Source organism: Tyto alba, unplaced genomic scaffold (genome assembly GCF_018691265.1).
Source record: "Tyto alba isolate M040663 unplaced genomic scaffold, T.alba_DEE_v4.0 Super-Scaffold_29, whole genome shotgun sequence".
In the NCBI taxonomy this organism is placed as follows: Eukaryota; Metazoa; Chordata; class Aves; order Strigiformes; family Tytonidae; genus Tyto; species Tyto alba.
This window is the reverse complement of record NW_024881303.1, coordinates 5,455,487-5,483,216: the sequence shown is the minus strand read 5'-3', so window position 1 is coordinate 5,483,216 and position 27,730 is coordinate 5,455,487. Positions and strand designations below refer to the sequence as shown.

Sequence of the window (27,730 nt, the reverse complement as noted above, 5' to 3'; positions counted from 1 at the left end):
CTTCAGGTCATGGCTCCCATTCTTTGTGCTTTGGCACTGACTAATCAGGAGTATAAGCTATTGAAATACTATAACAAGAATGGAAATTAAAGGGGTGTTGATGTAATACAGCACCATAAAACCAAGAAATGTGTATAGTTGGTAGATGCTACACTAGAAACAGAGACTGGTACCAGCTTGAAAGAATGCCTTACCAAACGCTTTGCCCAGGATCCCATCTAATGGACTTGGTGAACACAGTATAATATGCCATCAGTATTTCCCTATAGCTACTGCCCCTTGCTGTTAGTTTGCTTCTCAGATATGACAATTGCAGAAGTAGTTACTAATCCACAAATGCAAAGACTTGTCAACACAGAAAATCCTGAACTCTTGGGTTAAACAATCCCTATCGAATCTAGATCTATAAACTGATGCAAGGCCACTGCCCCACATGGGAGGTCCTCTCCTACCACTGGATTTCTAGCAGAAGTAGCAGAGATGTTGTTAACAGACTCTCTTGGGCACCTTGTTGACAGAAATAGCTTTTACTTGCCCAGAGTCCTCCAGCTCAGTTTGTACAGGTTATCCATGAAATTCACTGACTGCACGCTACACTATGAATATTGTGTTGATCCTCTGTCCTTCCCCTGCCTTCCTCATTTTCATGTGTGCCTGGACCAGCTGTGGGGTCACCAGCACAGCTGGGATGAGGAGACACTCTGCTACACCTAGTAGTTAGTTGCAATACTCCTTAGGGTTTAATATTTCAGGAAACCTCAGGCAGTCATTCCCCTGGCTCAGTCCAGCCTTGCTTAGGAGACCTCAAAAAAAAAATAATCACATCCCGGGGAAGAGACCTTAAAGAACCAAAGAAATCAGCCTGACAAGTAGCACCCATTACCTGCAAAGCAGAGAAGAGTTGAAAAATGAGCCCTCTTACACCTACTTCAATGCTTGTTCCGGCTGAAAACACTGGAAGTTTCACCACTTTCTTTTATTTAAGACTCTTTGGGCCAAATCTTCTTAGCCCAGCTGGAGCTGTATTCTCCCTCCTTTTTTTTCTCTTAGGTTACAACATCGAGATAGGCAACAGGTAGAGCTCAACACTGGCCACTTTCACAATGAGTTCAGCACTTCAAAAGGCACTGTTAGAGCTGAACAATGACAGGGATAAAATCCAGCAGAAATAATGAAGGAGGAGGATCTTGGGTTTTATTTAAAATCAGGCAACATGGCACCACTCGGTTGCTTAGAAAGCTGCTGGACTGAATGTGTAGGTAGCAGCCCAACAACAGCAAAATCTAATGAATGCTGTAATTTCGTTTTATGTTGTGCTTTCATTTCAATTCTGTGTTGCAACTGGTTTTAAATGGAATTAAGCTTGTCTCCTTCACCAGCAGACTTTGCTTTTTTCCCCCTTCCTTCCCTTTATCGAAGCACCCAACAAATACAGCTCAATTTAAAAATAAAGCCAGGACCGAGCAAAGGAAAACGTGTTAGTCGCAGGAGTAGCTGAGCTCTCCATAGTCTGTAAAAAGAGCGTGGGAGGTCATGGATGAGCAGTTGTGGGCACCTCGAGCCTGATCCACCTGTCTCGGCTGTGTACTCAGAGGAGCAGCACTGCTCTACATCTGCTGCAAAATTGGACCTGATATGCCTAATGCAATCCCTTCGAAATGGAGCTGGAGTTTTGCTTTGAGAGAGTTATATTTACTCTTGAACTCAACTTTGCGTTACCAGACCTCATCCGTAATCCCTGTGGTACCAAAAAGTCACTTCGCATTAGCTGAAATCAGAGCTTTCTAGTTACGGACGTGCAAGGTCAAACTATTCTCAAAACATTTTCCAGCAAGTTAAAAGACTGAAAATATTCTCTGGAAAAATCAGTATAGTTCCACTGAAGGGAGTGGTGTGTGATCAGCAGAGGCTCTTGCTCATTTGTTAGAGCCACTACAAGCTGATCATGAGTTTATTATATTAACAGGTTAATTAGCCAACATAGCTTGTTATATCCTAACTACTATCATCAGAAGGAAAAGATTTGTTTCATCTCGCTATTCAGCCATTAGAGGAATAAACCCAGAGATGTGGGGTTTGTGGAGGGGGGGTTCCCACTGTCAAAATTTCGTTATATTATTTTCATTCCATTGTAATGGTTTTTTTTGTGCTTTTACGATGTTTAATTACATCGAGAGGAGGTATACAATTTTTTTTATTATTTTTGGGGAGGCTTTTTGGTTGTGTTTTTTTTTTTTTTTTACATCTTTCATTTAAAATAACATCATCGGGAGGGGGGAGAAATCGTGGTGGGATGCTGGGATCCCAGTCATCCCAGCAGGCCGTGCCGCTGCTCTTTGGACAGCAATCACAGGAGCCCGGCAACAAGCTGTGGACGAGGTGCTTCCAAGCAGCAGCATCTGGCTCTCTGGCAAGCAGAACAGGCGGCCGCACCGGTGGCGTTGGAGTTGCCCCTGGCTTTGTCACGTGGGGAAGCTGCTGACAGACTGGCTGGGTTGCTCTGTCCTTGTCTCAGTTATGTTTCCTTTAGATACACGCCTTTGAGGGTACATAAATGTCTCTCCCAAACCCGGCTGCTGGTGGTCTCCACTTGCTCGTGCTCCTCCCTGCGTTGTGTTACGGGCAAACAAGTGTATTTCCCACACCCAAAGTGCCCCATGAGCTCATACCCACGCAGAAGAACAACCAAAAAGGATGTTCCTGCGAATTTAAGGCTATCTCTCGGGACGCTGTATTAGCAAAAACCCACCTGACATTTTAACACAGTCGTGGTCTTGTGAATAGCTGGTTAATCAGAAGATTTTCTGATTCTTTTTCTTTTCGCAAAAGCTTTGCCTGTTCACGTTGGGGAAGGTAAATGTCTCCTTCCTTGCACTGTCAGCAACGCAACTGCAGGTGGGGGTGATTTCTGGGGCGCTGGGACCGACGCTGCCGGATGCCGGTGTCGAAGCCACGCTCTGAGCAGGGATGTGGCTTTCTGCACACGCCTGCTTCCCCCCCTCTGCACCCACTTCCCTCCCTCCCTTCTTCACCCACCTCCCACTAGTGAAGCAATTCCAGCAGATTTGTATAACAGTGAACTTTTTTTTTTTTTTTAATTAGTATAAACACAACCCAAACCTGCTCATATTAAAGCAATTAAGGAATTAAGGGATGTCACAGCATGTGGGGAGAACTAAGCTATTATTTTATTTCTTGATAGATAGTAAGTTCACTGAAAATTTGAGTATCATGCTATTCAAAGCTATTTGTGAGTGTGGGTAAAATTTGGAAAATAAAAAACTCTTAATTTATTTGGATGGTCTTTTAAGGAAGACTTTATTTTGCAAATGCCAGTGTTCTTTCTTTTTTTTTATTTCTTCTAAATTAAAGTTTTTTTATTTTATTTCAAAATATCACTTTTCTACTAAAAAAGTTTTTAAAGGAATTAGATAGCCTAAAAATAAAATACTTTATGTCAGCTAAGCACAATGTCTACAGTTGATTCAAAACCACATTTCCAAGGATTTTTAAATTATCTGTAAAATCTGGGGAAAAAATACCCATTTTCAGTTGTATACAGTACACTTTTATCCTGATTGTTTTCTGTTTCAGTCACTAAAAAGAAAATGCATTATCCACCCAGATCCATATGTAAGGTGCTCAAAATCCCACTGCAGGATTTGGGATTAACGCACTGATTTTTCCATCAGCCAGACAACTCCCTTCTGTGTCAACTCAGGGGAAGGTAAAGTTGGAAGTTCAAGTCTAGAGCAGATGAAAGCGTTGGTACTGGATGAGTTTTTTAAGAATATCCTAACAGGAGTCAGCTTGAGCTGAAGTTCAGGCTAAAAGCCCGTCTGCAGGACTGCAGAAAAAAAAAACAGTGAAATCCCAGTTATTGGCCTAGTGACCACTTAGGGAAATCACAGAAGGAGAATTTTGGGAGTGAGAGCCATTCGAAGGTGGTTTAAAGGCTTTTATAATGATTCAGCATGGAGGGTTTGCTGCCTTAAAGGAGGAAAAAAAAAAAAAAAAAAAAGAAAGGCAAGGATAAGAATTGCTTTTACAATATGAGTAAGGAAACAAAGAATAATTAAAGTACAAACTGACATTTGATGCATTTATAATTGTTCCTTTGGGACAAACACTTGAAAGCGTTTGATCCATGCAGCGATATTTTTGTTGGTTTTAATATATTTGGAATCTAGTCTCTCCTTCCCACACCCAAGCCACACACATGGTCTAAAACTGGCTCTAAGAGGAGGGAATCCCCAGTGCCACTTCCACAGCCACCGCTGACATATTCCCTGAGAAACAGCCTGGCTCTTTTTCACTTTCACCATAAGGACATTGGTGATGTTGGGGGATAAAAGGAAGAAGAAAATGTTTCAGTGAAAGGCAACCCCCTCCCGAGGGTATTAATTCATGTAAGCAGAGATATCCTATATGCTGGGGGTGGGTGCTGATGCATGAAGGTGCCCGGGTCCCCCTCAGGTGCCACTGCTTTCTGGAGGAGCAGGAATGGGAAGATGCAGGGAAACTATGCCACCTCTAGCAAATTTGGGAAGATCCCTCAATATCCTCTCATCTTTTTAAAAGGGAGAACTTTCCAGGGTGTAAATTTGCAATTATTTTGGTTCCCAGTGAGGGAATTGGCTTTCTTAAATACAGCTGGTTCTCATTAAGGCAAGTAGCCAAATTAAGCCCTTGAAGCTGCGTAGTCTTGTACTTGCAGTAGAGCTCCCTAAAAGTCCAGGATCATGAGGTGTGCAGAGGGCAAAAGCAACTCCTCACAAATGTTTGTGAGGCTCGGGGCTATCGGAATGAGCACCTTGCACTCTTGCTCTGCCTCAGATGTGTAGCTACATGAGTTTTTACACATCCGTTGGTTAAAACTGAGTGAAATTTAGCACTCTGGGACATCATGTGGAGTTGTCCCTTTGCCCACATCTCCGTGGGTCTCTAAACCACATAAATGATGCTCCATCGAGGACCACGGAAGTGGCATTTGAAATTCCTTCCCTGAAAGATGCTCTGAGTGTTATTTCCTTGGATTTTGAAGACAGGCAGTAAGAAGCCTGAAGAAGGGATGTCAGTGTGTATGTGAAAAGTAACTGAGGCGCTAAATCAGTCCTCCCACAAGGTTTTTGCTTGATCATGGTTTGTAGGACAGTTCCTTCCTTGCAAAATGGAAATAATACATCCCCATATCATCCAGGTGTGGTGTGGATGAATTCATTAGCACTGGTAAGGCATTCAAATGCTAGATTCATTTCACAACTAATAATAAATACAGTTTTTAGTAATATACAGAGTAATAATTAAAGTTTCATTCAGCATGAAGTTCTGTTATCAGTTCATCCATAAATACCCAATAATTGGTCAGCCTTTTTTTTTTTACAACCCATAACAAACCTGTCTACATTTTTCTGAGGTCCCCAACCGCATTTCTCAAAATCATTTTGCTATTTTCATTCCCGGCTGATTTTTCCTTCAAGTTTTTGAGTTATGCACAAGTTTGACAAAATGGCCATGTTTGAAGCAGAAATGTACAAACTTCCAAGGCTCAGCGCTGCAATATGAAAACCATCTTTGTGGGAGCATAGAGACCCATTTCTCTCAGAAATATTTTTCCTTGAAATGAAGGCCCACTTGGACTGCAAAATTAACTTTTCTGCCTGAGAAACAGCTTGCACTCTATTTACTTTAGTAAATGGACTTGGATTTGTGATCTTAGTGCATGTGAAAAACCTGGAGTGTTAAAAGTCCTGTGTTTCATCAATAATAATTTATACATCTCACACTGGAAAGCATTTTTGTATGACAAGTGCAAGGTAAAATACAGCCAGTGGTGTTTATATGAGTTCTTTTTTTTGATAATAGGCTTTATATAATAGCTTCTGTAACAATTAATCCAAGCACAGAGGCTGAAACTATCTACAATACAAGACAAAATCATGAAAATAAAGTATTTTATTAAAAAATGTACTCTTGTTTTAAAATCCTTAGTTATGTGAAAGGAATTGGCCTTCTTCCTTTTATAGTGCTTCTTTAATAAAGAAGTGCAGTAAGTTAAGGGGAGTTAGGCAATTATACTATTATACGATTATGTGCATTTCTCGATAATGCTTACGTCAAAAAATGTTAGGAAGTTGCATTTCAATAAAACATTTAAATTGTTCACATAGCCTGTGACTGGCTGCACTACATAGACTAAAGACATGCTGCAACTTGTTCTGAATTTCTCATCAGTTATCAAACATGCAGGTTTATGGACTGTATAGACTAAACCACAGCAAATGCCCTAAATATGGAGCTATAGAAACCTCCTTCCAGCTCCGTGCTCAGGTAGAAATCCTATAGCAGTAGTCCAAAATCCTACAGGTAATCCAAAAGCGAAGTATGATAAAAGAAAAAAAAAAAATGCTGGGGCTAAAAGCAAAATATTACAAGAACCAAAATGGGGCTGAAGTCACCGATTTCCTACCTTCCACTAAAGACAATAGCATGAACTGATGAAAATAAAATATGTACTCTCCTTCTCCTCAAAAGCAATGCAAGGAAGAGACGTGTGGCACAGTAAATCCTGGCTGGACATTCCTGGCCCACCCAACTCCATCTTCCCTCACCTACACGGGCCCACGCACCAGCCCCAAGGACTGTCCCCGCACACAGGACTTGGGAGCACCGCAGCCATCACCCCCACGGCTCCATCCTCCTCCTCCCGGCCCCAGGCAGGGCTGAAGAGCCAGTTTCTGCCCTTTCTCCTCCCCAACAGACCATTGCCTTTGCACCAGCCCTGGTGCCAGCGCTGCCCAGAGAGCCAGAGCAGAGCCAAACCAGAGCACTGGGCATGGCTCTCTTCCTCAAATGAACACCCGCAGCCAGCCCTGCTCTCACCCACCCTTGCCACAGCAAGCTTCAAACAGACTACCAGCATATTTTATCTATGATCTTATCTGCACCTCATCCTGCTGGCTCTGGCTTTAGACATAGGAAAAGAACTTCAGGGCTTGGAGGGTATTCTCCAGGCCTCATCCGTAGGCTCAGCACAAAATACTCCCTAAGCAGACACAAAAAAAAAAAGCAAGAATGTGCATCGGGTGGCCAAAATAAGACACCTCGGAAGGATTCTGCACTCACTAATAAGGTTCTTTGGTGCCTCCTGAACTCAGACCCCTCTTGGCGTTCAGTGTCGCCATGTCAATCAAGATGCCACATCAACTGAGGCAGCCACATCCCTGGTCCACCCAAACAAAGCACCAAGAAATGGCAGCAGTGAGCACGGGAAATATATATATATATGGGCAGGGTTGTGTTATTTAAGGACTGGTGCATTTCAGCTGTGGATGCAAAAAGCTTTTATGGAGGCGTCACCTTGCACCAGGAAGGAGCTGAAGAACTGACCGTCACAGGTTAGAGCAGCTCAGACTGTAAATGTGGCTTTGTTGCCTAAATTCGGGTGCCCAGTGTCACGTGAGATGTCCTGGGGTCTCCCAGCTGGCCTCCAGCTGCTAAGCCAGGGGGGGACACAAATTTCCTGCAAGTCCTCAGCCAGACCCACCAGTGCTGAGTGGGTGTTTTAGGGACTCCAGAGCATCTTGGATGCTCCTGACAACCACATTGAGGCAACGGATTTGAACCCTGTGCCACAGCATAGCGTGGGGACAGGACACGGCTAAGAAATGACAAAAAATCCACCCAAAAAGGCATTTATTTTCCCAAGAAACCTCCCTCCGAAGGACCTCATTGCAGTGTTTATCAGTGACTGCACATGAAAGGAGAGGGTTTTTTTCTTCTCAGCAACCTGTTGATATCAGATTTACCTACACCATCAGTGTGAAAATAAACATAGAAGGCAGGCACACTTCCACAGAAAATCCTGCCATGTCTTGCTCAAGTCCCTGCTTCTTAGATCCAGGCATAAACCAGCTTATCATTAACGTCCCCCTCGCAGGGGCAGACTTTAGAGAAATAAGGAGCCAGTCCCCAGCACAGCTGTCTCCGGACAGGAAAATGAAAGCTCCAGAAACTCCTCTCTCCCCGTCAAAATTCCCTTCGCAAGCAGCCATCTGAGTGGGCGCGGGAGAGGGGGAGCTGCAGGAGGAGCGGGGATGAGGAGGAGGAGGAGGAGGAGGAGGAGGAGGTGGGCACAGTGACATCCCAGGGGACCCGCATCCTCCCGTACCATTAAGCCCACGGGCAGATCAGCTGGGGCCCTGGGAGCAGGCAGGGGAGGGAGATGAAAGGCTCCTGGAAGGAATCAGGTGCAGAGGGTGGGCAGATGCTGCTAAAGAGCAAAGAGACCGGGCCAGGCTCATTTGTCTGGAAGGGAACCAGCAGGAACTTTCTTTTTATCTCTGATTGCGGATGTTAGGGTAGTTCCGAAAGGCCACAGCCAGCTTGGACCCCACCGCTCTGCCTCTCCCTGCCCGTACCGGGTAGAAAATTACGACGTTATTTTTTTTTTTTTCCACAGGTAAAAAAAAAAACCCCGCTGCTATGGCCACGGATCCATTAACGCCCCTCTGCCTGCGGGACCCGGGTGGGCTCTACCTTTCCCAGTGGAAACCTGAGTGGGTGATGTTTTGTCTGTCTGTCCAACAACCAGTTGAACGTGGCCGGGTGTTTCTGGTCCGAACCGTGGCTCTGTGGAGCTGTCCCTGGCCACCTCCTCCCGCGGATTAGCCACGCTCCACCTGGTCTGCCCCGGGATTTAATGGGGTGAGCGGGGCACAGCCCCGTCTGTCTGTCTGTCTGTCTGCCTGGGGATTAGCCTGGCCCCACCTGGGCCGTCCCCAGCTCTGCTCACCAGGGTGGACCCAGCCTGAGCAGCTCTCTTCTGCATGGGCTGGTGGGACGCAGCTGTCTGTCCGTCTGTCTGTCTGGGAGAGACGGGTGGGCACTGCTCTGCCCACCCCACCGTCAGGTCTACCTGTCCATCTGTCTGAGAGTTACGGATGGGCACTGCTCTGCCCGTCCTGTCGTCATGTCTGTCTGTCTGGGAGGGGAAGCTGGACACCCTCATGTCTGTCTGTCTGGGAGAGCGGCCACACGCTGCCACGTCTGCCCATGGGGGGATGCTGGGCACAGCCCTGTCCATCTGTCTGTCTGTGGGGAGAGGCCGCGCATTGCCACGTCTGTCTGTCTGTCTGGGAGGGGGATGCTGGGCACAGCCCTGTCCGTCTGTCAGAGGGGCCGGGCACTGTCTGTCCATCCTCCAGGCCCCCCCCCTCCCCCCGCCTCCTTCCTTCTCCTCCCCGCCCCCCCCCCCCCCCCCCCCCCCCCGGCGGAGATTAAAAACTGCCGGCGGGGGAATAGCCGGGATTAGGCCCGGGGGCTGCCGGGGTGCTGCCAGCCGGGGGGGGGGGGAGAGGGGACGGACACGGGGTGTGGGGAGAGGAACACGCCACGGGTGGGGGGGACACGCGGAAGCCCGGGCAGCCAGCGGCCGCATTGTCTCCAGGTGCCAGCAGCGGGCGGAACCACGGGCAGGGCGCGCACAAAAACCCAACAAAATACCCCCAAAAAAACCTATTTGCACCTACAGGAGGTGGTTGAACGGGGAGATCCGCCCCCCCGCCCCCCCCCCCCAGCTTCACCACGGCAGGAGATGGGGGACCCCGGCTGGGAATCCTTCCCCCCACCCCTCCGAAAATAAAAGAAATATAATAAACAACCGTGAAGCCCACCACCACCCCCCTCGGTTTACCGGCTTCGCTTTTCCACGCTCGGTGCAGGACAAAGATCCGCGGAAAAGTTTCCCGCGGGGATGGTGCTGGGGAGGGGGGAGAAGCTGTTTGCGGGAGGGGGGAATCGGTTATTGGGGTTTTTGTTTTGTTTTGTTTTAATTTTTTTGGAGAGAGAAATTGCGCTGCTTGGATTTAATTATTTTATTTGTAATTGTCAAATCAACTTCACTGCCGAGGAAAGGGGTTTGAACAGGACTTTGTTTAAGTCGGTGGAAGGCGCGTACCGCTCGGCACCGCTCCGCGCCCCCCCGCCCGCGGGCCGCTCCGCAGCCGCGGAAACACCGCCCGGCTCCGGGTGAACGCGGCTTAACCGAACCGCCCTTCCAGGGGAAAAAAAAAAAAAAAAAAAATACAGAGCAAACCCTCAGCCGCCAACACTCGGCAGAAACACACTTTCTCAACAAATCGAGCAAAGTTTAAATTTTTTGTTGCTTTTTTTTTTAAAGCCCCAAGAAATGCCTTGAGCGAAGGCGTCACGAAGGCAGCGCTGGAAATGGGGGGGGGAGTGGGGGGGGAGGGAAAAGGACTTTTCCCTGGGCTGTGGGACAGGGAGTCGTTTGCAAACTGCAGCTTAACCGCTACCACCACTCCGCATTGTCATGCTCTTAAATGTCCTGAATTAGGCAGCTCTTAAAAAGTCCCTTTAAACCAGGCGGCGGGGGCGAGCCCTATTCGCACAACTTCTTGGGGTTGTGCTGCCATTGAAAAAAAAAAAAAAAAAAAAAATTAAAAATATAATAATAATAGAAACGGGGGGAAAGGCGGGGGGGGGGGGCGCAAAGCGGCGGGGAGGATGCTGCTGGGTTTTCTCGGTGGAGCGGGGGAGACGGCGGCGATGCCGGGGCGGCGGCGGAGGGGCGCGGGGTGACCCCCCCATCACCTCTCAGGTACGAGCACTTCCCTTGACATTGATGTAACTGCATTAGAGTTAATGGCAGCAGCCTGGTCCTCATTATTAATTGTCTTTGTGTTTGGATAAAGTATGTAATCTTCTCCTCAACCACACCATTAAAATAGGTTGCCTTTTCAATTAAGAACTGTCTTGAGCACAGCAGTCAATTTTCCTAATGAAGATGCATTATATTTTCACTTTTTTTTTTTTTTTTTTTTTTAATAATGGGAAAATCCCACGTTTTCATTAGGCGTGATTACAGAAAAAGTACAAGAGGGGGTTTGTCTAAACTAAATGTGGCCCATGTAGTGTATTAAATACCAGGCTTTTAAATAAATTGAAATTTCATACAGATAAGACGCGAGGTTGGGGTACAAATACGGTCAGATTCGCTTCCTTCAGATTAAAAAAATGCAGGGTCCATTCTTTAAAACGCACTTATCAGATAGAAAATAATGATTAAAACAACTACAGTTGACTCTTAGCTGCAATTACTCGGGTAAACTTTTCACTCAGCCTAGTTTGCTTACATTAAACCTGAGGATGATGCTTTAAAATAGACTTGCACTTTCTGCTAATGTGCAGCTTTGGGGAACAAATAGCACAGTTTAATCATGCAGAAACACACAGGAGCCAGAATAGTCTCACAATTAATTTACCAAAATAAACCCGAAGCTGCCTGCATTGTTTAATATTTAGCCTCCACTCCCCTCCTTCCCCTGGAGAAAAACAGCCCTAGTTCTTTAGAAAGGAGAAAGGTTGGGGGAGCTTTGAGGGAGTTGGGATTTTTCCTCCTTTCTTTTTTTACATTAGAAAAGAAATATTCCATCGCGTGAAAGCAAAGAGTTAAATTTTACATAATGTAAAACACTTATAAAAAAAAAAAAAAAAAAAAAAAGAAAGAAAAGAAAAAAGAGAGAAAAGAAGAAAAAAACCCAAACACTACCGGGGGGGGGGGGGGGGTGGGGGGGAAAGAAAAGGAAAAAAGAAAGTGCGATATTTGTGAGCCTGAAAAGCTGCAAGAGGACGGTGTCTGGGTTTCACCGCGGTGTTGTACTTGTGGGATCTTTGTTACCGGACACACAGACACTGGCTGGCGCAGAAGCCAGACCCTTCCCACGGCAAATACCATCACCCATATGCAATAAAAAAAAAAAAAAAAAAAAAAAGGGGGGGGTTTGCAAAAATTAGCTGTGGTCTTCGGATCTAGTTTTAAAGTTTCCAATATGAAAAATAACTGCCTATAAGGAAGAATGAAGTTAAGCAAAAGGGTAATTTCTTATTCACATGGTAACAACAGTTGGTTTCGGATCTTTTTCAAGCTTTCTGCATTGTGGCTTTGTTGGGGGGGGGGGTTGCTTTGAGGGGTTCGGGGGGTATTTTTGTAATGAACATTTGTTTCTCCACCAGCCAGCGGCTAAAGAAGATCTGCAAAGAATGGTAAAGAAGATTTTCGATTAAAACCTTAACCCATCTCCACGGATTACTTTATATCGATTCCTATATATATGGCTGCAATTGATGGGCTCTAATTAAAAATCCAAAGCGGGGGGGGGAGGAAATCAAAGTTCTTTCTGGGCCTCAATAAAAGGAGCTTTTCATATACGGGAAATAAAGGTTGTAAAAGGTTACAAACGAAAGACTAGTTTAAAGCTTCTCTGCGGTTTTCTTTTCTTCTTTCTTACAAAACCCCTTTTCTGGCTCTTTCTCTCCCTCCCCCCCTCCCCCCGACCCCTTCATTTCTCCCAAGTTTGCCAACACGCGAGATATGGGACTGTGACCGTTATTTTAATATCTGGGTTGGGAGCTATAATCTGATTGCTGCAGAAAGCTGCTCATCAAGGTAACTTCATGGCCTGGAGAGAAAAATTATGTAAACTGGCAGTATTAGCGCCTTTCATCATCACAGGCACGGACACACAGTCTCACAGACACACACCCCTTCCCCAACCTCCCGCACCGGCCCCCACGCGTGCCCCCCCCCACGCACAGACTTTTTTTTAAAAAACTTATTTAATGCTGTTGATGTATTTCTCTATTTAAGGTGTTTCTTTTTTTTTTTCTTTTTTTGGGGTGGGGGGATACGATCCCCCCCCCCCCCCCCCGGTGCACATAAGACCTTCCCTCAGGTGCAAGCCCTGACCCCACTTTCGCTGCTCTCGGAGCAGCATTTTTACGACTTTTCTTGCTCCTAGATGAGCTGGGCGAATTGCAGATCACCCCTAAATGCCTCCACCATCCCCTCCTCTTCCCTTCCGCCCCCCCCCCCTCAATTATGAAACTTGGTTTCATCTAGGCAAAGATACTCTCTTAATATATATATATATTTTTTTTTCCTTCTCCAAAGGAGGTGACGACTCTACCATCCCTCTCCCAGACGCTTGGAAAAGCAGAGGGATTTGGTTTTTTTTTTTTTTTTTTTTTTTTTTAGCATTCCGGCATTTTAAAACGAATCCGACCCTTTCTCGACGTACACAGCTTTGCCAGTGTCTCTGGCTTTGCACCCCCAAAAAGGGCGATTTTGGGGTGAGGGGGATTGTCAACCTAAAAAAAAAAAAATACAACCTAAAAAAAAAAAAAAAAAAACCAAAAACACACCAACCCGCAATTGAATTGCAGATAAACTTCAAGGAAAGTCTGGAATATTTTAACTAGACACAAATCCGATGAGGGAAAAGCTTAAAAGTGCGTAGCGTGCATCGCTTTCCGGAGCCGATCAGAGATATAAAGATGACAAATAATAAATCGGTTCATTTTGGGGGTTTTTTTGCTCAACTTTCACCCGACCTGAATAAATGTTTGAGGGATTGGGTGGGGGTTTTTTGTTTGTTTGTTTTGTTTTATTTTGGTTTTTTTGGTTGGTTGGTTTGGTTTGTTTTTTTTTTTTGCCCCCCCCCTTGGTCATAATATACCAGGGCAGCAGCTCAGCGCGATCAACCCGGTGAGCGATACACACGGCAATAAAACCACTCGCGAAACGATCGCATTAGCAAGAAGAGTCGGAAATCAAATCAGAGCAAGGAGAAGTAAAGAGGGAGAAAGAGAAGAAACACAGTTATGCAGAGAGAGAAAATGGCTCTGTAACACGATTGGCATCGGAAAGTTGGAGAACTTACTGAGAAGCAGAAGTTACAGTTTCTTTTCATCCCAGAAGCAGATTTTGGTTTTCTGAGCACAAAGTTCTTAGAGGGCAGAAAATCACACATCTCCATTCACTCCCCGTTAGCCCCAGCTAGTCTGGCTCTCTGGGACTGTACCTGCTCTGAAACGCTTTCCAAATGGACCAGAAGAGATTTGAAAGTTTGGTTTTTTTTAAAAAAAAAAAAAATCATTAAAAAAAAAAAAAAAAAAAGAAAACAAGTTCCTACAGCTGCAATAATTCTTATTAATCTGGGGGGTTTTTTTGCAACTTTTCCCCGAACTGCAGAAGGCTGAAGGCAGAGGCAGCTGCGAAGTGTGTGCAGGATTGCTCCGGGGAAGAAGGTTCCCCCTTTTTCCCCCTCTCAGATCCAATCTTTGCAAGAGCCATTCCGACACATTGCTAAGCTAAAGGGAAATTCTCTTTGATAAAGCGGTGTTCCCAGCTTCTGGGTTTTAAAACCTAAATCTATATTCAAATCTGGCTGAAGGTGTGTTCTGGGATTTATGAAAGCCTCTTAAAGGGGTAAATTTACCAAACCGTGACAAAATCATCACAATCTTACTTTAGACATCTGAAGTGGATGAGAATTTTAAAGAGACCCTTGTTTATTTAAGTAACACTGTCCATCTCTGCCACTTGTTTTATTGGCCGCGGGAATTATTCCCAACTTCTGGGGCCGGGGGGGGTTGTGGGGGCCGGGGGGGGGGGGGGCAGAGAGAAAGGCTGGGATGGCCCTGCTGCCTCTGGCAGGCTGCAGGCAGGGCAGCAGCTCTGCCTGCCCACTGCCCCACGGCCACGCAGATGCAGGCAGGCTGCTCTTCCAAACCTGCACTCCCAGCACTGAATTTTATTTCTGTGCCTTGCTCAGCTCTCCTCTGCCACAGCCCGGCTTCCTCCAGCCCCCAAACATCCCTTTCTTCCTTTTTTTTTTTTTTTTTTTTTTTTTCCCTTTCCCCTTTTTATTTTTAATCGATTTCGAAAATACCCTCCTGGTCAGGATACACGGGAACGAATTATCTCTCTCATTCTTCCAAGGTGGATTAAGGTTATTAAATAATATGTGGGGGCGGGAGACGATGGCAAAGGCTTTGGGGGGGGGGGGGGGGGGAAGGGAGGAGGGAGGGGGGAGAAGGGTTCAATCGGGATATTTATTACTGGTGCTCTGCTAAAGGAGAGGCTGAGGGGTGGCTGGTCGTGCCGACATGCGGGGAGGTGAAGGGGAAGGATTTGCCCGGTGTGGATCTCTGTGCAAGGTTTGCGAGGGCGGGGAGGATGCTGCAAAGGGACGAGGGGCTGCAGCCACCCCTTGCTACCCCCCCCTAAAAAAAAAAAAAAAAACCAAACCACAACCTAACAACCAATCAAAACCACAAAAAGTCCCCTAAAAGTGTCTCACGGTTCTTGGAAGGGAGGGGAGGAATAATAATACTACTAATAAAAAATCAACAAACAAAACACAACTCCAAGGAGTGCAGGGGCCGGAGGTCCCCCAGGGGGGGGTGTCGGGGGGGTTCCAACTGGGGGTACCCCGGCTACCAACTTTCCATGAATTCTCCTCGCCAAAAAAAAAAAAAAAAAAAAAAAAATCAAAAAAAAAAAAAGCGGCCAAAGTGGGAGCGGCTCCGGCGGGCAGGGCTGCGGCTGCTTTTGTGCGAGGGGGTTAGTTTGTTTGTTTGTTTGTTTATTCGTTTAATTTCCCCTCCTCTCCCCTCCCTCCTTCTCTTCTGCCCCCTCCTTCCTCCTCCTCTCTGGCAGGAAAGAAAAAAACAAAACAAAACAAAACCAAACCAACCCAAACCAGCCCCCAAACCCCCCGCCCAGCCCAGCCCCGAGCATCCCAGACCTGCTCCTGCAAACCGCCCGCGCTCGGTATTGCGCTAAAGTCCAAGGGCAACCACACTGGGTTGCACGCAGCCAGGCTCAGAGAGAGCCACAAAGAGGCGAATTAATTGCTATAACTTCATTAACATAGGTCACCCCATTAAAATGATCGAGCCGCTGCATTTTTTTTTTTCCTTCCTATTGTCAAAAGTGAGGAAAGTCTGTGAGCGCTCCCTCCCTCTGACCTGAAGCCGCCTCTGTCCTCCAGCTTTTTGCCAAAGCTTTATTTTCGGGTTCCTTTCCCCCGGGAGAAGTTGAGCGGAGACGGGGGGTGCGGGAGGCGCTTCCCGGTGCCCATCCCCGGTGCATCCAGCCGGGCTCTGCCCGGCGGCGGGGGGTCCCTCCCGGCCCTCCTCACCCCCACCCCGTTTTGCAGCACCGACTTTATTTCTATTAAAATACGTCCTTATTTTGCAAATGCAGCGCAGCGCCGCTGCCTAAATCCTAGCATCCCTACATATCTTAAAAAAAAAACAAAACAAAAACAAAAACACCCAAACATTTATATCCCTCCCAGGTGACTCGATTCCCCTCACCCTGAGGGACATTTGGCCCCTGGGAAGTGGAACAGGGGGTGCGGGCCTTTCTGTGGGTGCAGTAGGGGGGACCCGGGGCTGGGGGCACCCCACTCCCCTCTGTCCCGAGTGTGTGTGGGGGGGTCTCCCCTTTGCTCCCGCGGGTTTCCTCTCTCCCAGCTCTGCTCTGCTCAGCCCAGGGCTCCTGGCAGGCTCCGCGTCCCCCCTTTCCCAAATATTTACTTATATATTTTAATATCTTTCGTTGCTATTATTATTGTTCTTATTATACACCACCACACACGCACACACCCCCCTCCAAGCTTTTTGCTGCCCTCCTGCCTCTCCTTCCCCGGGCAATATGCTAACGCCATCGCTGCTGTCCATCACATTAATTTGTACAATGACTTCATACGCTCCGCTCCATAATGTATATTTTTAAACCGAGCAGGTTCTTTTAATGTACATTCTCGTGTCATTTCGGTGGCTGTTATTTCTCGCTTGATTGTCCCCCCGGTACAGCAGCGGCCTGTTTTTTCCTCCCCCTGTTGTGTGTTTTTATTATTTTCCCCCTGGCTTAGATGTGTCAATCACTCTCTCCCTGCCATTGGTTGGAGAGTTTGCGTCAAAAAGTTGCCAGAGAGGCGCTTTCTCAGCAAAGCTCCCCGAGAGAGGTAGAGACCTCAGCTCCAACGCACCCTGCCACTATTATTAAAAATAAAATCACTTGACCAGCTCCGGCACCGGCCAGCTCTGTATGTACCGACCCCAGACGCCGAGCATCCCTGCATCCCTCTCCTGCACCGTCCCCTCCCCTTTCTCCCCCATTTATTCTTCTTTTTCAAACATTTTTCCTCTCTCCCCCCTCCTCCCCAACCCCCCCCCCCCCTTCCCCATGTCGTGGGCATGTGCATGCGGCGAGCTCTCTAACCTCCCGCTTTGTGCTTTCTCTCCCAGCTCAGCCCGACCCCTGAATTTGGTGAGGACCCGGGCGGCAGGTTCCCCCCTCGCCCCCCAGCCCTGCCCGCGGCTCCGGCGAGGCTCGCAGGTAAGTCCGACCCGCTCGCTCCATCCTTGCTTGGGGACGTTGCTCAGCGGACAGAAATACAGGGGGAGTGGGAATTTATATATATATATATATGTTTGTTTTTTTTTTTTTTAAGAGTATGTGTGCTGGGGGCGGGGGGCACTGTATTGGGAGCGGTGAGCCGGAGGGGAGCAGGCGGCTCCCCGTGGGAGATGCGGGGCTCCCCGTGGGAGGCCAGGCCGGCCGGAGAAGGCACTCGGCCCCGGGTCGGGGGTAACCGGGGCCGGTGGTGGCCCCTCGGCCGGGCCCGGGAGCTGCTGGATGAAAAGGCGAAGGGCCAAACCCCCCCGGCCTCCCGTCCCCACGCCGCCGCGCTGTCGCCCGTGGGCGGGCGGGCGCGGAGCCGGCTCGCTCCTCCGCAGGCAGGCGCGGTTCTTCAGCGCGATTTCGTTGGGTACATGATTTTTATTTTTTTCCACCCTCCTCGGCCTGATCCTTTGGCCTTTAGTTATTCCTTGGCCCTAAGGTGGACTTTTAAAATGAGAAATAACCGGGAAGAAATTTCTCTCCTCTCTCGGCTCCTGCCTGGGACCTTCTCCTCCTCCTCCTCCTCCTCCTCCTAGCCATGCGGAGACTCTGCAAAGTAATTTTGCAAAGGTGTCTTTGAGCACTCGCGGCGGCGGGAGAACCGGGCTGGAAATAGCAGGGAGAAAAACCTTCAAGCCGTTTGGGGCCGGAGCTTCACGGCTCGGTGTGGGTGAAATGGCTGGCGAGAATCGCGTCCAGGTCGGGAAAAGGAAGGGCTGGAGCTGTTTTTCCACTCCCCCCTTCTTTTTCTCTTTTTTTTTTTTTTTTTGTTTTGTTTTTTTTTTTTTAAATAAAAAAAAAAAAAAAGCCGTGGGAAAGCGCTTTCCAAAGACACGGATCGGGTATAACGCGCATTGCTCCGCGCCCCGGCCTCTCTCCTCTGAATTTCACAGCGTTGACAAAGAGAAAGTCGGGAAAGTCCTTGTGCACCGACCCAAGTTTCTTTAGGGCTAAAAACCTCCTTCGCTGCAGAGATTTATTTAGATTTCGGCTCCTCCGAGAAGTTGAGGATTTTATTTCTTTCTTTGGAAAAGATGTAACTCCGGTTAAAAAAAAAAAAAAAAATGGAAAATGCAGTTAAAACCCGCGACTGGGTGGCGGTGGGGAGGCAGAGATGGGGCAGATGGCTCCGTGGAGGAGGTCGGTGCCCGGCTCCGCCGCTCCCGGCCGCCCCTTTCGTTTGGCCGCGCCGGAGAGGAGCCGGCAGCCGCGGAGCTGCGCGCAGGTTTGGGGGGCGAAGCGCGGGAGCCTGCACAGCAAAACCAACAGTAGGACCATCCCCGTCGCCTTCGTACCGGGGGTAAATAATTCGCGTGTTGGGAATTATCAATGCAAACCCTCCCTCCCGCGGAAGGTGGTGGTGGGGGGGAAGAATTTAGAATTTTAAAAGAAATAATAATTAAGAAATGCAGTGGAGCCTGGTGTGGACAGGGAACCGAGCTCTCGGTGTTTGCAAAACAAAAATCTTTTTCTATCTCGGCATCTTCCCCCCACACTCCACGGGAGCCTCTCCGCGCTGCTCCGCGGCCCGGCCAAGCCCCCCGCGTCCCCCCGCAGCGCGGCCAAGGGCAGAGGCGCAGCCTGCGCGCCCGGCCGCGGATCGCTGCTTTGCATTAATCAGCCGGGGCGATCAGCGGAGCTGGGGCCGGTGGCCCGTAATTAGGGAGCGTGTGCCGCCCGGATTATCTCGTTAGTTTATCAAGAAAACATTTATTATAATTAATTCTCGGACGGGGTAATTATTATTGAGCGAGGGCAGAGCAACTGGTAGCTCTTTGCGGAGCGGGGGGGGGGGGGGGGGGGGAGGGGGAAAGGTGACAGATTGCGGAGCGGAGCCGTTGCTCCGCGGGCTCCGGGATGCGCGGCCGCGGGCGGCTCCGCGGGCGGGTGCGCTGGGCTGGCGCCTCGGCGTGACACACACCGCCGAGTTTAAGTTTGGGGTTGTTTGGTTTTTTTTTTTTTTTTTTTGTTTTTTTTTTTTTTTTTTTAAGGGGACGCATGGGGGCTTTTTGTTTGTTTGCTCATTTCTAAGCAAAACCAGTTTTGCTCTCCCGCGCATCTTGCGCTGGTGAACAAATTAGAGGCCGAAGCGTTCCCCAAAACCGGCGCGGAGCGGGGCTCTCCCCTCGGTAAATCTCCCCCCTCTTCAGCCTCCCTTCTGGGTGGGGGAGGGTGGGAATGTTAAAAGTGGGGCCCAACCCTCCGCTCCCCGCGCTAGATGCGCGCCCGCGGAGCCGCTCAGCGCATTTGAAGGCGGCAAAGCTCTTTCCCGAGGGAAAGATGTTGAAACTCCGCACCGCGGGTAACCAGCACCGCCGGCGCTGGCGGGGGGTGCACGGGGGCCGTGGGGTCCCGGAGGAGCCCCCCACCATCCCGCAGCCCTCCCGGGGTAGCGGCTCCGCTCCCGTGCGCTCCTGTTAGCTGAAACACGGAGTTTTGGGGGGTTTGGGGGTAGGAAAGTTGTGCTGGAGTTCGTTTTTCCGACGGCCGCCGGGAATAGAGGGAAGGGCGAGATTTTACCCCAAAAAGACGCAAACAAATTTACTTTTTTTTTTTTTTTTCCCACCACGGGAAAACGGTCTTAGCCTTTTCAACAGCCCCGGGTTGGCCCCTTGTCGGCCATTTCTTGGCGGAGTGGGTGTTTGGGTCCCCCCGAACCCCCCGCTGCAGCTAGCGGGGACCCGGGGGAGCCGCTCGCCCACCCGTGGGGGCCGTCCCGGGGCCGCTCCCCACCGAGGTGTTTGTTTAGCTTCAGCTCCGTCATCAAGAGTTTCTTGAAAGCCTAATAAATCTGTTACTTGCCTCCAAATCTAATTACCCGGAGTACTAATTAGGTGCAAATGGCCAGTGGAAATTACTGCAGACGTGGACTGATGGCGGTAGAGCTGAAAAGTTTGTCTCTTCCCGAGCGGGCATTTGAGCTCTGAAATGCATCAACGTCGGGGGGAAGGGGGAAAAAAAGGGGGGGTGGAAGGTTTGAATGTTGCCCAAACCTGGGATAATTAAAGTCCTTGCAAGAGACTAGGGGAGAGATAGGTTTCTTGAATTGTTTCTTTGTTTCTCACCCTTGGGCTTTGTTATCTGCATTATTTATTTAGCCGAGGGGTTCTTTGTGTCTGCCAATGGCCCCAATCAAGTTTTGCTTGAGACAATTAGCCGGTGCCCGGCCGGGAATCCTATGCAAATGCCCCGGGCTGCCGTACAATGCGGGCAGTTGAAGGCATGGGGGGGGGTGGTTTTGTTCGGGCAGTAATTACTGGCTGGGATGTGCCCCCCCCTTCTCCTTCCCTCCCCTCCTCGTCCTTTTTTTGGGGAGAGATGCGTTTATCTAGCCAGTCCCTCCCAGCTCCCAAATCCGGCTGGGGTCCGGTTTTACGAGCTGGAGGATTGACGGAGGGAGGGGGGGGGGGGGGGGGGGAAAGACAACGGGGATAAAAGCTGGGGTGGGGGGAGCAACGAGCTGACCTGACACCTCCCCCTCTTCCTCTCCCTCCTCCGCAGGCACCTGGCGCCCCCCCCCCCCCCCGCGCCCCCCGGCACCCCCAGGCACCGCCCGGGGCAGGCAGGGCGCTCCGGCTGCTCCCCCTCGCCCGGATTTCGGCCAACTCTCCTCCCCGCCACAACTTTAGCATGATGTCTTATCTTAAGCAACCACCTTATGCAGTCAATGGCCTGAGTCTCACAACCTCGGGCATGGATTTGCTGCATCCGTCCGTCGGTTATCCCGGTAAGCCACGTTTTTCTTCCCTCTTCCCCCGCCCCTTCCCCTCTCCCCACCTCACTCCCCCCTTTTTTTTTTTTTTTTTTTTTTTTTTTTTTGCCCCACGGAGGAGAAGCCGCCGGGCTTTTGGAGGCACAACATGCCCAGGGACAGTGATGGCTGGGGTGGGTGGAGAGCGTGAGGATCCCTCTTTCTCTCTTCCTCCTCATCGTCAACTTTTTATCCGGGGAAGGGTTTGCAAAGAGGGGACACTCCTGCTGGAGACTGGGGGGGGGGGGGAAGATGCTCCAGACCCATCCAGGGGAGATGGGGAGGAGGCATGGGAGGTGGGATTGCTGCTCGGTGGCTGTTGTAGACTGGGGTGCGGGTCGGGGAGGGGGGGAGGGAAATGGGGGTGCTGGAGGGGACACACGGGCCGCTGACTGACATCCAGGACCTCTGGCTCCTTTCGCAGCCACCCCCCGAAAGCAGCGGCGGGAGCGCACGACCTTCACCCGGGCACAGCTGGATGTGCTGGAGGCCCTTTTCGCCAAAACCCGCTACCCGGACATCTTCATGCGGGAGGAGGTGGCGCTGAAAATCAACCTGCCCGAGTCCCGAGTGCAGGTAGGAAACGGGGTGACCCCGGACACCCCCGCCTGCCCCCCACCCCCCCCCTCCATCCCAGTGTGCAAGGTTGGGGCTGGCGAGGGGGCGGTTTTAGGGGAGGGGGATCAGCTCTGGAGCAAAATGGAAGCCCTGTGGGGTGAAGGAGGCTCCTAGATGGGTGAGTGTGCAGGGGAGGGGGGGGTGGAATGGCAGTTTGCCTCCCCAGGGCTGGAGTGTGCTCCCCCCTTTTCCTCCCTGTGCGCTGGGTGGGGGGGATGGGGAGGGTTGTGCAGGTGCTGGGTCCCAGCTCCTGAGCCCTCCGCACCCCTCTGTGCACCCCTCAGCCTCTCCGAGATGTGGAGGGCTCCCCAGCACCCCCAAGCTTGACCCCGGGTGCCAAATCCCAGCCCACCCCGCAGGCATTTGGGGCTCCAGCAGAAGCCATAAAGGATCCCCTCCTTCCCCAGGGATCCCTGCAGGGGCAGGGCCAGACTGGGATCCCCTTTCACACCAGTACAGACTGGGGGCTTCCTCTTCCCTTTGAAGGGACTCTGAGTGAGGGGATGCCTTGGTGGGGGGGACCCCTCTCCTGAGGCTGGGCTGCATCTCCTCTGTAAGCAGCCTGCAGGGGCCCAATCCAGGCAGCATTTTGGAGGTGCTGCTGGTAGGGCAGGAGGGGGGGGTGGGGTGGGGGGGGGGCTGTGTTGCCCCTGGCACAGATCCAGGACACCCCCGCAGCCGGGACAGGGCAGCTCCAAAGCCATCCCTCCCGCTCCCTTCCCCGTGAGGTTCCCGAGGCTGCGTGGTGCCGTGCCTCAGCAGAGCATGGCTGCCAGGGTCTGGGATCCCCCCCCACCCCAAACCCCAGCCTTCTCCCCACGAAAACTCCTCAGCCCCCTTCTTCCCCAGAGCCAGCCCCCTTGGCCTCTGCTAAAAGAGGGTGAGATGGGTTGGGGGGCTGGTCCTGGCTGGGGGTGAGAACAGAGGGTCTATTTAGAAGGTAAATGAGACATCTTTACCCCCTTCCTCCCCAACCCCTGCCTCTGTTTCCCTAATTGTTCCCTCCCTTTCTGATGCTCTATTGTTTCTAATTAAGAGCTTGACTTCAATAGGCCTTAAATAGTGATTCCTGGGGGTCCCCGGCTGGCAAACAGCAAATAGGGAGCGCTTCGCCCCCCTCCCCACTTTCCCCCAAAAGTGACCTTATTAAGCAGTTTGATTTGCCCATTTCCACTTGTTATTACTGCTAATGATCTCAGGGAGGGGGAGCCCCGGAGCTTTTCTTTGCAGCAGCCAGCAACCATCCGCTTGCCGGGAGCTCTTTTATTGCCCCCTCCCCGGCGAGGTCTCCCCACCACCGGCTCTTTTCCCCCCCTTGGGTTCGCCTGCGCATCCCTAACACCAGGCTTTTTCTCTCTCCCTCCCTGTCTCTCGGTCTCAAGGTATGGTTTAAAAACCGCCGAGCCAAGTGCCGGCAGCAGCAGCAGCAGCAGCAGAACGGGGGCCAGAACAAGGTGCGGCCGGCTAAAAAGAAGAATTCGCCAGCCCGGGAAGTGAGTTCGGAGAGCGGGACCAGCGGGCAGTTCACTCCCCCCTCCAGCACCTCGGTCCCCACCATTTCCAGCAGCAGTGCCCCCGTATCCATCTGGAGCCCAGCGTCCATCTCCCCGCTCTCAGACCCCCTGTCCACCTCTTCCTCCTGCATGCAGAGATCCTACCCTATGACCTACACCCAGGCATCGGGCTACAGCCAAGGATACGCTGGCTCGACCTCTTATTTCGGAGGGATGGACTGTGGATCTTACTTGACCCCTATGCACCACCAGCTTCCCGGACCGGGGGCCACCCTGAGTCCCATGGGTGCCAACGCGGTCACCAGCCACCTCAACCAGTCTCCAGCCTCCCTCTCCACCCAGGGCTACGGAGCCTCCAGTTTGGGCTTTAACTCCACCACCGATTGCTTGGATTATAAAGACCAAACCGCCTCCTGGAAGTTAAACTTCAATGCTGACTGCTTGGATTATAAAGACCAGACATCGTCATGGAAGTTCCAGGTTTTGTGAAGAACCTTTGTGATAACGAGAGAAATCGCGACAAGAACGAACAGGCTGGGCTGAGCGCTCCAGTTTTAGTCAGGTCTTGGTTAAATTAAAGAGAAAAATAACTCAACGGACAAACAAACGAACAAAAAAAACAACAGCAACAAGAGGGGGACAGTGTTGGTGTGATCCCGTTCAGACTCATCTCCTGCTCAGACGCTCTGGAAAAGGAATAATAAAGAGGAAAATCAGAGGAGGAAGGCCTTAAATGGACAGATCATCTAGTGAGCAGAAAACAGACAGACCCATCTGTGTTCTTTCTAGTTTTAGGCAATTGTTGGGTTTCTTTGTTTGGAAGAGGTGGGAGGATCGTCCCACCTATGGGCCAGTTTTAAAAAAAAAAAAAAAAAAAAAGTAAAAAAAAAAAAAGTCTAGGTTTTTATTTCTTTTTTTGTGTGTGTGTGGAAAGATCCTTCACCCAGAGATTTCCAAGGTGTTAGCCAACCCTCGGTTAAAATATTCGGAATGGACAACATCTCTCTTTTTCTCCCTCTTTTTCTCCCTCCCTCTTTCTTTCTCTCTCACTCATCCAACTGTTTCATGCCCAACTTGCTCAAGTTGGTACCCGGAGAACTTGGTTCAGGGCTGTGTGGGTTGTGTGACTGATTGTCCTAGCTGCACTACTTTATTTAAAGATTAAAAAAAAAAAAGATAATGTTCATAAGGAGTCAATATGTAGTTTTTAAGAGACAATCAGTGTGTGTCTTATATAAATGGTACATCTGTGGTTTTTAATCTGTGCTAGACTTCAAAACTGTGATCTCCTGTATTGTATGCAACTATGAACTCTGCACCAGCGGGAGTTCTGCTGTGATTTAAATAGGTTATAATTATAAGTGAAATTCAGAGCAACTGAGTTACCTATTATCATCTTTTAAAAAATAATAAAAAAGTATATATTAAAAAAAAAAAAAAAAGAAAAATACAAAAACACGATCGCCTTTCACCTGAGGTGAACTGCACTGAAACTTTTTACAACAAACTGTCTCTGAATGAAACAGAAAAGACCGAAAAAACCCCACCCGAGGACATTAAACTCCTCTGGAGCTCATTTACTGCTGGCCACGCTGGTAGTAACCGTCAAATCCAACAGGACTTTGGGCAGTTGCTCTGACCTGGATGAATTTAAACTGAGAAATTAATTGTCGTTTATGCTTGCAGATGTTAACTGAAAAAAAAAAAAAAAAAAGATATATATGCATAAACCTTTTTTTCCTGGATTTGGCAGATATGTATAATTATATTAAAATGGTTCTAGCACACTTGATGGTTGTCTTCCATTTTAATCGCATCCGGCGAGTGACGGAGGACGGAGAGGGGCGATGCTGTCTCTGCCGCAGGGATTTCTCGCTCGCAGCCAGGCGCGGGGACCAGGAGGGTCCGGCTGCTTCTGCAGGGCCAAGACAAAGGGGGTTTGCTGGTGGCTCCCGGAGGTGAAGGAAGCGAAATGAAGGGAGGATTATTTTCCTTTTTTTTTTTTTTTTTTTTCCCTTTTTTTTTTTAAGCAAGAAACATTCGTTACAAACAGACCTTGGATAATGTGACCTTCCCCGCCCCCCGCCACAGCTCCAAGCTTTCCCAAATCTCATCGTGGGGACTGGAGGGATGTGTTTGCTCGGTGGCCTCCGGGGAGGTGCCAGTCCCCAGTTGTGTTTGGGGAGAGCCCTAAACTTTCCAGGCTGATCCAGGGAGGAGAAGGGGGAGCGATCAGGCAGGATCAGCCAAGCGGAGGGGCTGGGGAAGGAGGGGGGACAAGTTTTTAAGCTGTAATTTCACACGTTGAAGCCACAGCAACCCTGCGATGCAGGATCAGGCCCTCCCCAAGCATCCCTGTTCTTGGTGGCTCTCTCTCTGTCCTCCTCCCTCTTTCTCCCTCTCTCCTTCCTGCGTGCATCGCCGGGGTCGCTGGAGCCCTGAACTCCGTTTGGATTTAACGCAGCAAAAAAAAAAAAAAAAAAAATAATGGACCTCTGGAAAGAGAGAGGCACAGAAAAAAAGCACCCACCACCCTCCCGCTGCCTGTCCCCCGTGGCTCGTCACCAGCACCCTCCTGCCCGCGAGTCACTCGGAGCCCCGGGCGTGCGGTCACCGTCCCCCCAGGAGCGGGGGGCACCGACGCCGTCGCGGTGCCACTCTCCGGCCATCCCTCGGCTTCACATCCCTGCGTCCCCAACGGGCCGTCCCCCTCCGAGGGCACCAGCAAACCCGCTGCATCCCAAGCGGCATTTACGCCCCGGCCACCCCGAGCAAAGATCAGCCTTTAAAATAAAGACATCGGCCGGCTGTGAGCGAAGGCGAGTTTTTACACCGCTTCGTGGTAGTGCTTGTCGGTCGGTGATTTTTCTCTATTTTTTTTTTTTTATTTTATTTTTTTTTTTTTAATGGGAGGGTATGTGCGGGGAGGGTTTGGGAAGCACAAGGCAGCGCGGAGGCTGGGGCTGCCGGGGATGGCTCAGCCGGGTCCCCGCCACCGGCTGCTCCCAGGCAGCGGCATGGAAAGTTTCATTTCTCTGCTGACTTGGTTCAAACCAACAAAGTTTAACTCCCAGTAAAAAAAACATTCAAGCAAAATACGCTTGGAAAAATAAGTCCTTGTTGAACTGGAGTGCGGCATCCCACCTGCTTGGATGAGCTCTTTTGTTTCCTGGGCTTTTGATTATTTTCTTTTTAAAGCCTCTTTAAAACCTCTTTTCCCATTTTGCTTTTCCCATCTTATCTTTTACTTTCCAGAGTATTTCCCTGTCTGTTAGGGATCAGCTCCTCCGGCTAGTGCTCATTTTTATCAGAAAAGCCAGTTCATGGCAGGAATTTCTCAGAATTTCCCCTGGCTTTTTGCACTTTCCATATTTTCTCTACCTGTTTGTTTCTGGTTTTAATTTAAATGGGCACCCACTTGGGCTAAGGGCAAAAATCTCAAGGTGAGCTGGCAAATGCAAAATACTATCTAAGGAGTGTTTTAACACCTTTTTTATTTTGAATGTTTTAGATCTCCCATCTGGCTGAATTAGTTTTCTCTGAACTCAGTCTGTGGGAGGCAATTCTGGGTCAAATATAATCGGGGGAAAAGCTGAGGGGACCACATCAGTTCAGTGTTGGAAAGCCAAATTTAGGGGCAAATTGCTGCTTAGAAGGGTGTTCAGTTTGAGGTGTCTCCCCAAAACACACATATAAGCGAATCCTCTCCCTGTTCTGCAGAGTGACATTTCCCACCAGAGGGGGGAAAAAAAAAAAAACAAAAAAAAAACCCAAACAAACCAAAACCAACCAATATTGAAAAAGCAGAAAACCGGGAGGGAAGTCTTGACCCCCAGCCAGTCGAGCTGCCTCAAACGCCGGCTCCTCTGCCTGCTCCCTGCCCGATGCCCTGCCCGCACCCTGCCTACTCCTTCTCTGATCCCCTCCTGCTCCCGGGCTGCTTCCTTGCCCCATTCCTTGTCTGTTCTCCTGCCTGCACCCTGCCGGCACCTTGCCCCATAAACCTGCCCGCTCCCTGGCCCACCCTCCATGTTATCCCCTGCCCACTCCCCGCCTGCTCCTTGCCAGCACCAGCCCCACACTGCCCAGTCTCTTCCCAGTAACTGGGGCAGCTCTGTTCCCACCCCAGGCTGAGCCAGCCCAGGGAGCCCCAAAACAAGGACAAATGTTGAGGTGATGGCATTTCCAGGAGGAGCCCGGGGCTGGTGAACACTCCCAGTTTCCAAGGAGACGGGGGGGAGAGTGACTGGAAAAATCCAGATTTAGGGACTCACAGCAGAGCTTCCCCACCTGGCACTGGGGGGGGGGGGGGTGGTGGTACAGGGAACCCCCCAAACCCTCACTCAGAGCCCTTGCACTGCCCTTACTTGGGGTTCAGGGTGGTAGGGCTGGAGGACTGAGTATTGGTTTGGGTTTGGGAGGGCTGAGTTTGGGTCTGGATGGTTAGAAGGAGGATTGGGAAGGCTGGGTTTAGGTTTGGGTTTGGGAGGGCTGGGTATGGTTTGGGCTTGGGGCCTGGACCCCATCCAGTTTTGGGGAGCAAAAGGGGAGCGAAGACACTGGAAATGT

The 27,730-nt window shown here is 49.9% G+C and overlaps 1 protein-coding gene and 2 long non-coding RNA genes across 5 annotated transcripts in view; 2 read left to right on the top strand and 1 right to left on the bottom strand.

The window, feature by feature from the left end:
- Window positions 1-14,404, bottom strand: part of LOC116965622 — a 97,126-nt gene extending 82,722 nt beyond the window's left edge. For both annotated transcript variants that reach the window (XR_004409500.2, XR_004409501.2), the window contains exon 1: window positions 13,743-14,404. This is a non-coding gene — a long non-coding RNA (uncharacterized LOC116965622). The remainder of the gene's footprint in view (window positions 1-13,742) is intronic.
- LOC122154015 lies at window positions 10,209-12,257 on the top strand. Its single transcript, XR_006165909.1, has 2 exons — window positions 10,209-10,621; window positions 12,037-12,257. It is a non-coding gene; the product is annotated as an uncharacterized LOC122154015 (long non-coding RNA).
- A 2,380-nt stretch (window positions 14,405-16,784) lies between the features above and the next one.
- Window positions 16,785-24,948, top strand: OTX2 (orthodenticle homeobox 2). Of its 2 annotated transcripts, none has more exons than XM_042799271.1 (5): window positions 16,785-16,919; window positions 17,122-17,212; window positions 20,780-21,005; window positions 21,454-21,605; window positions 23,030-24,948. In XM_042799271.1, exons 3-5 carry the CDS (start codon window positions 20,909-20,911, stop codon window positions 23,648-23,650), a joined length of 870 nt encoding a protein of 289 aa, XP_042655205.1. In that variant the 5' UTR covers window positions 16,785-16,919; window positions 17,122-17,212; window positions 20,780-20,908; the 3' UTR covers window positions 23,651-24,948. The 2 variants fall into 2 exon arrangements, with proteins under 2 accessions (XP_042655205.1, XP_042655204.1); XM_042799270.1 differs by having other exon boundaries at window positions 21,433-21,605.
- The last annotated feature ends 2,782 nt before the right edge of the window (window positions 24,949-27,730 follow it).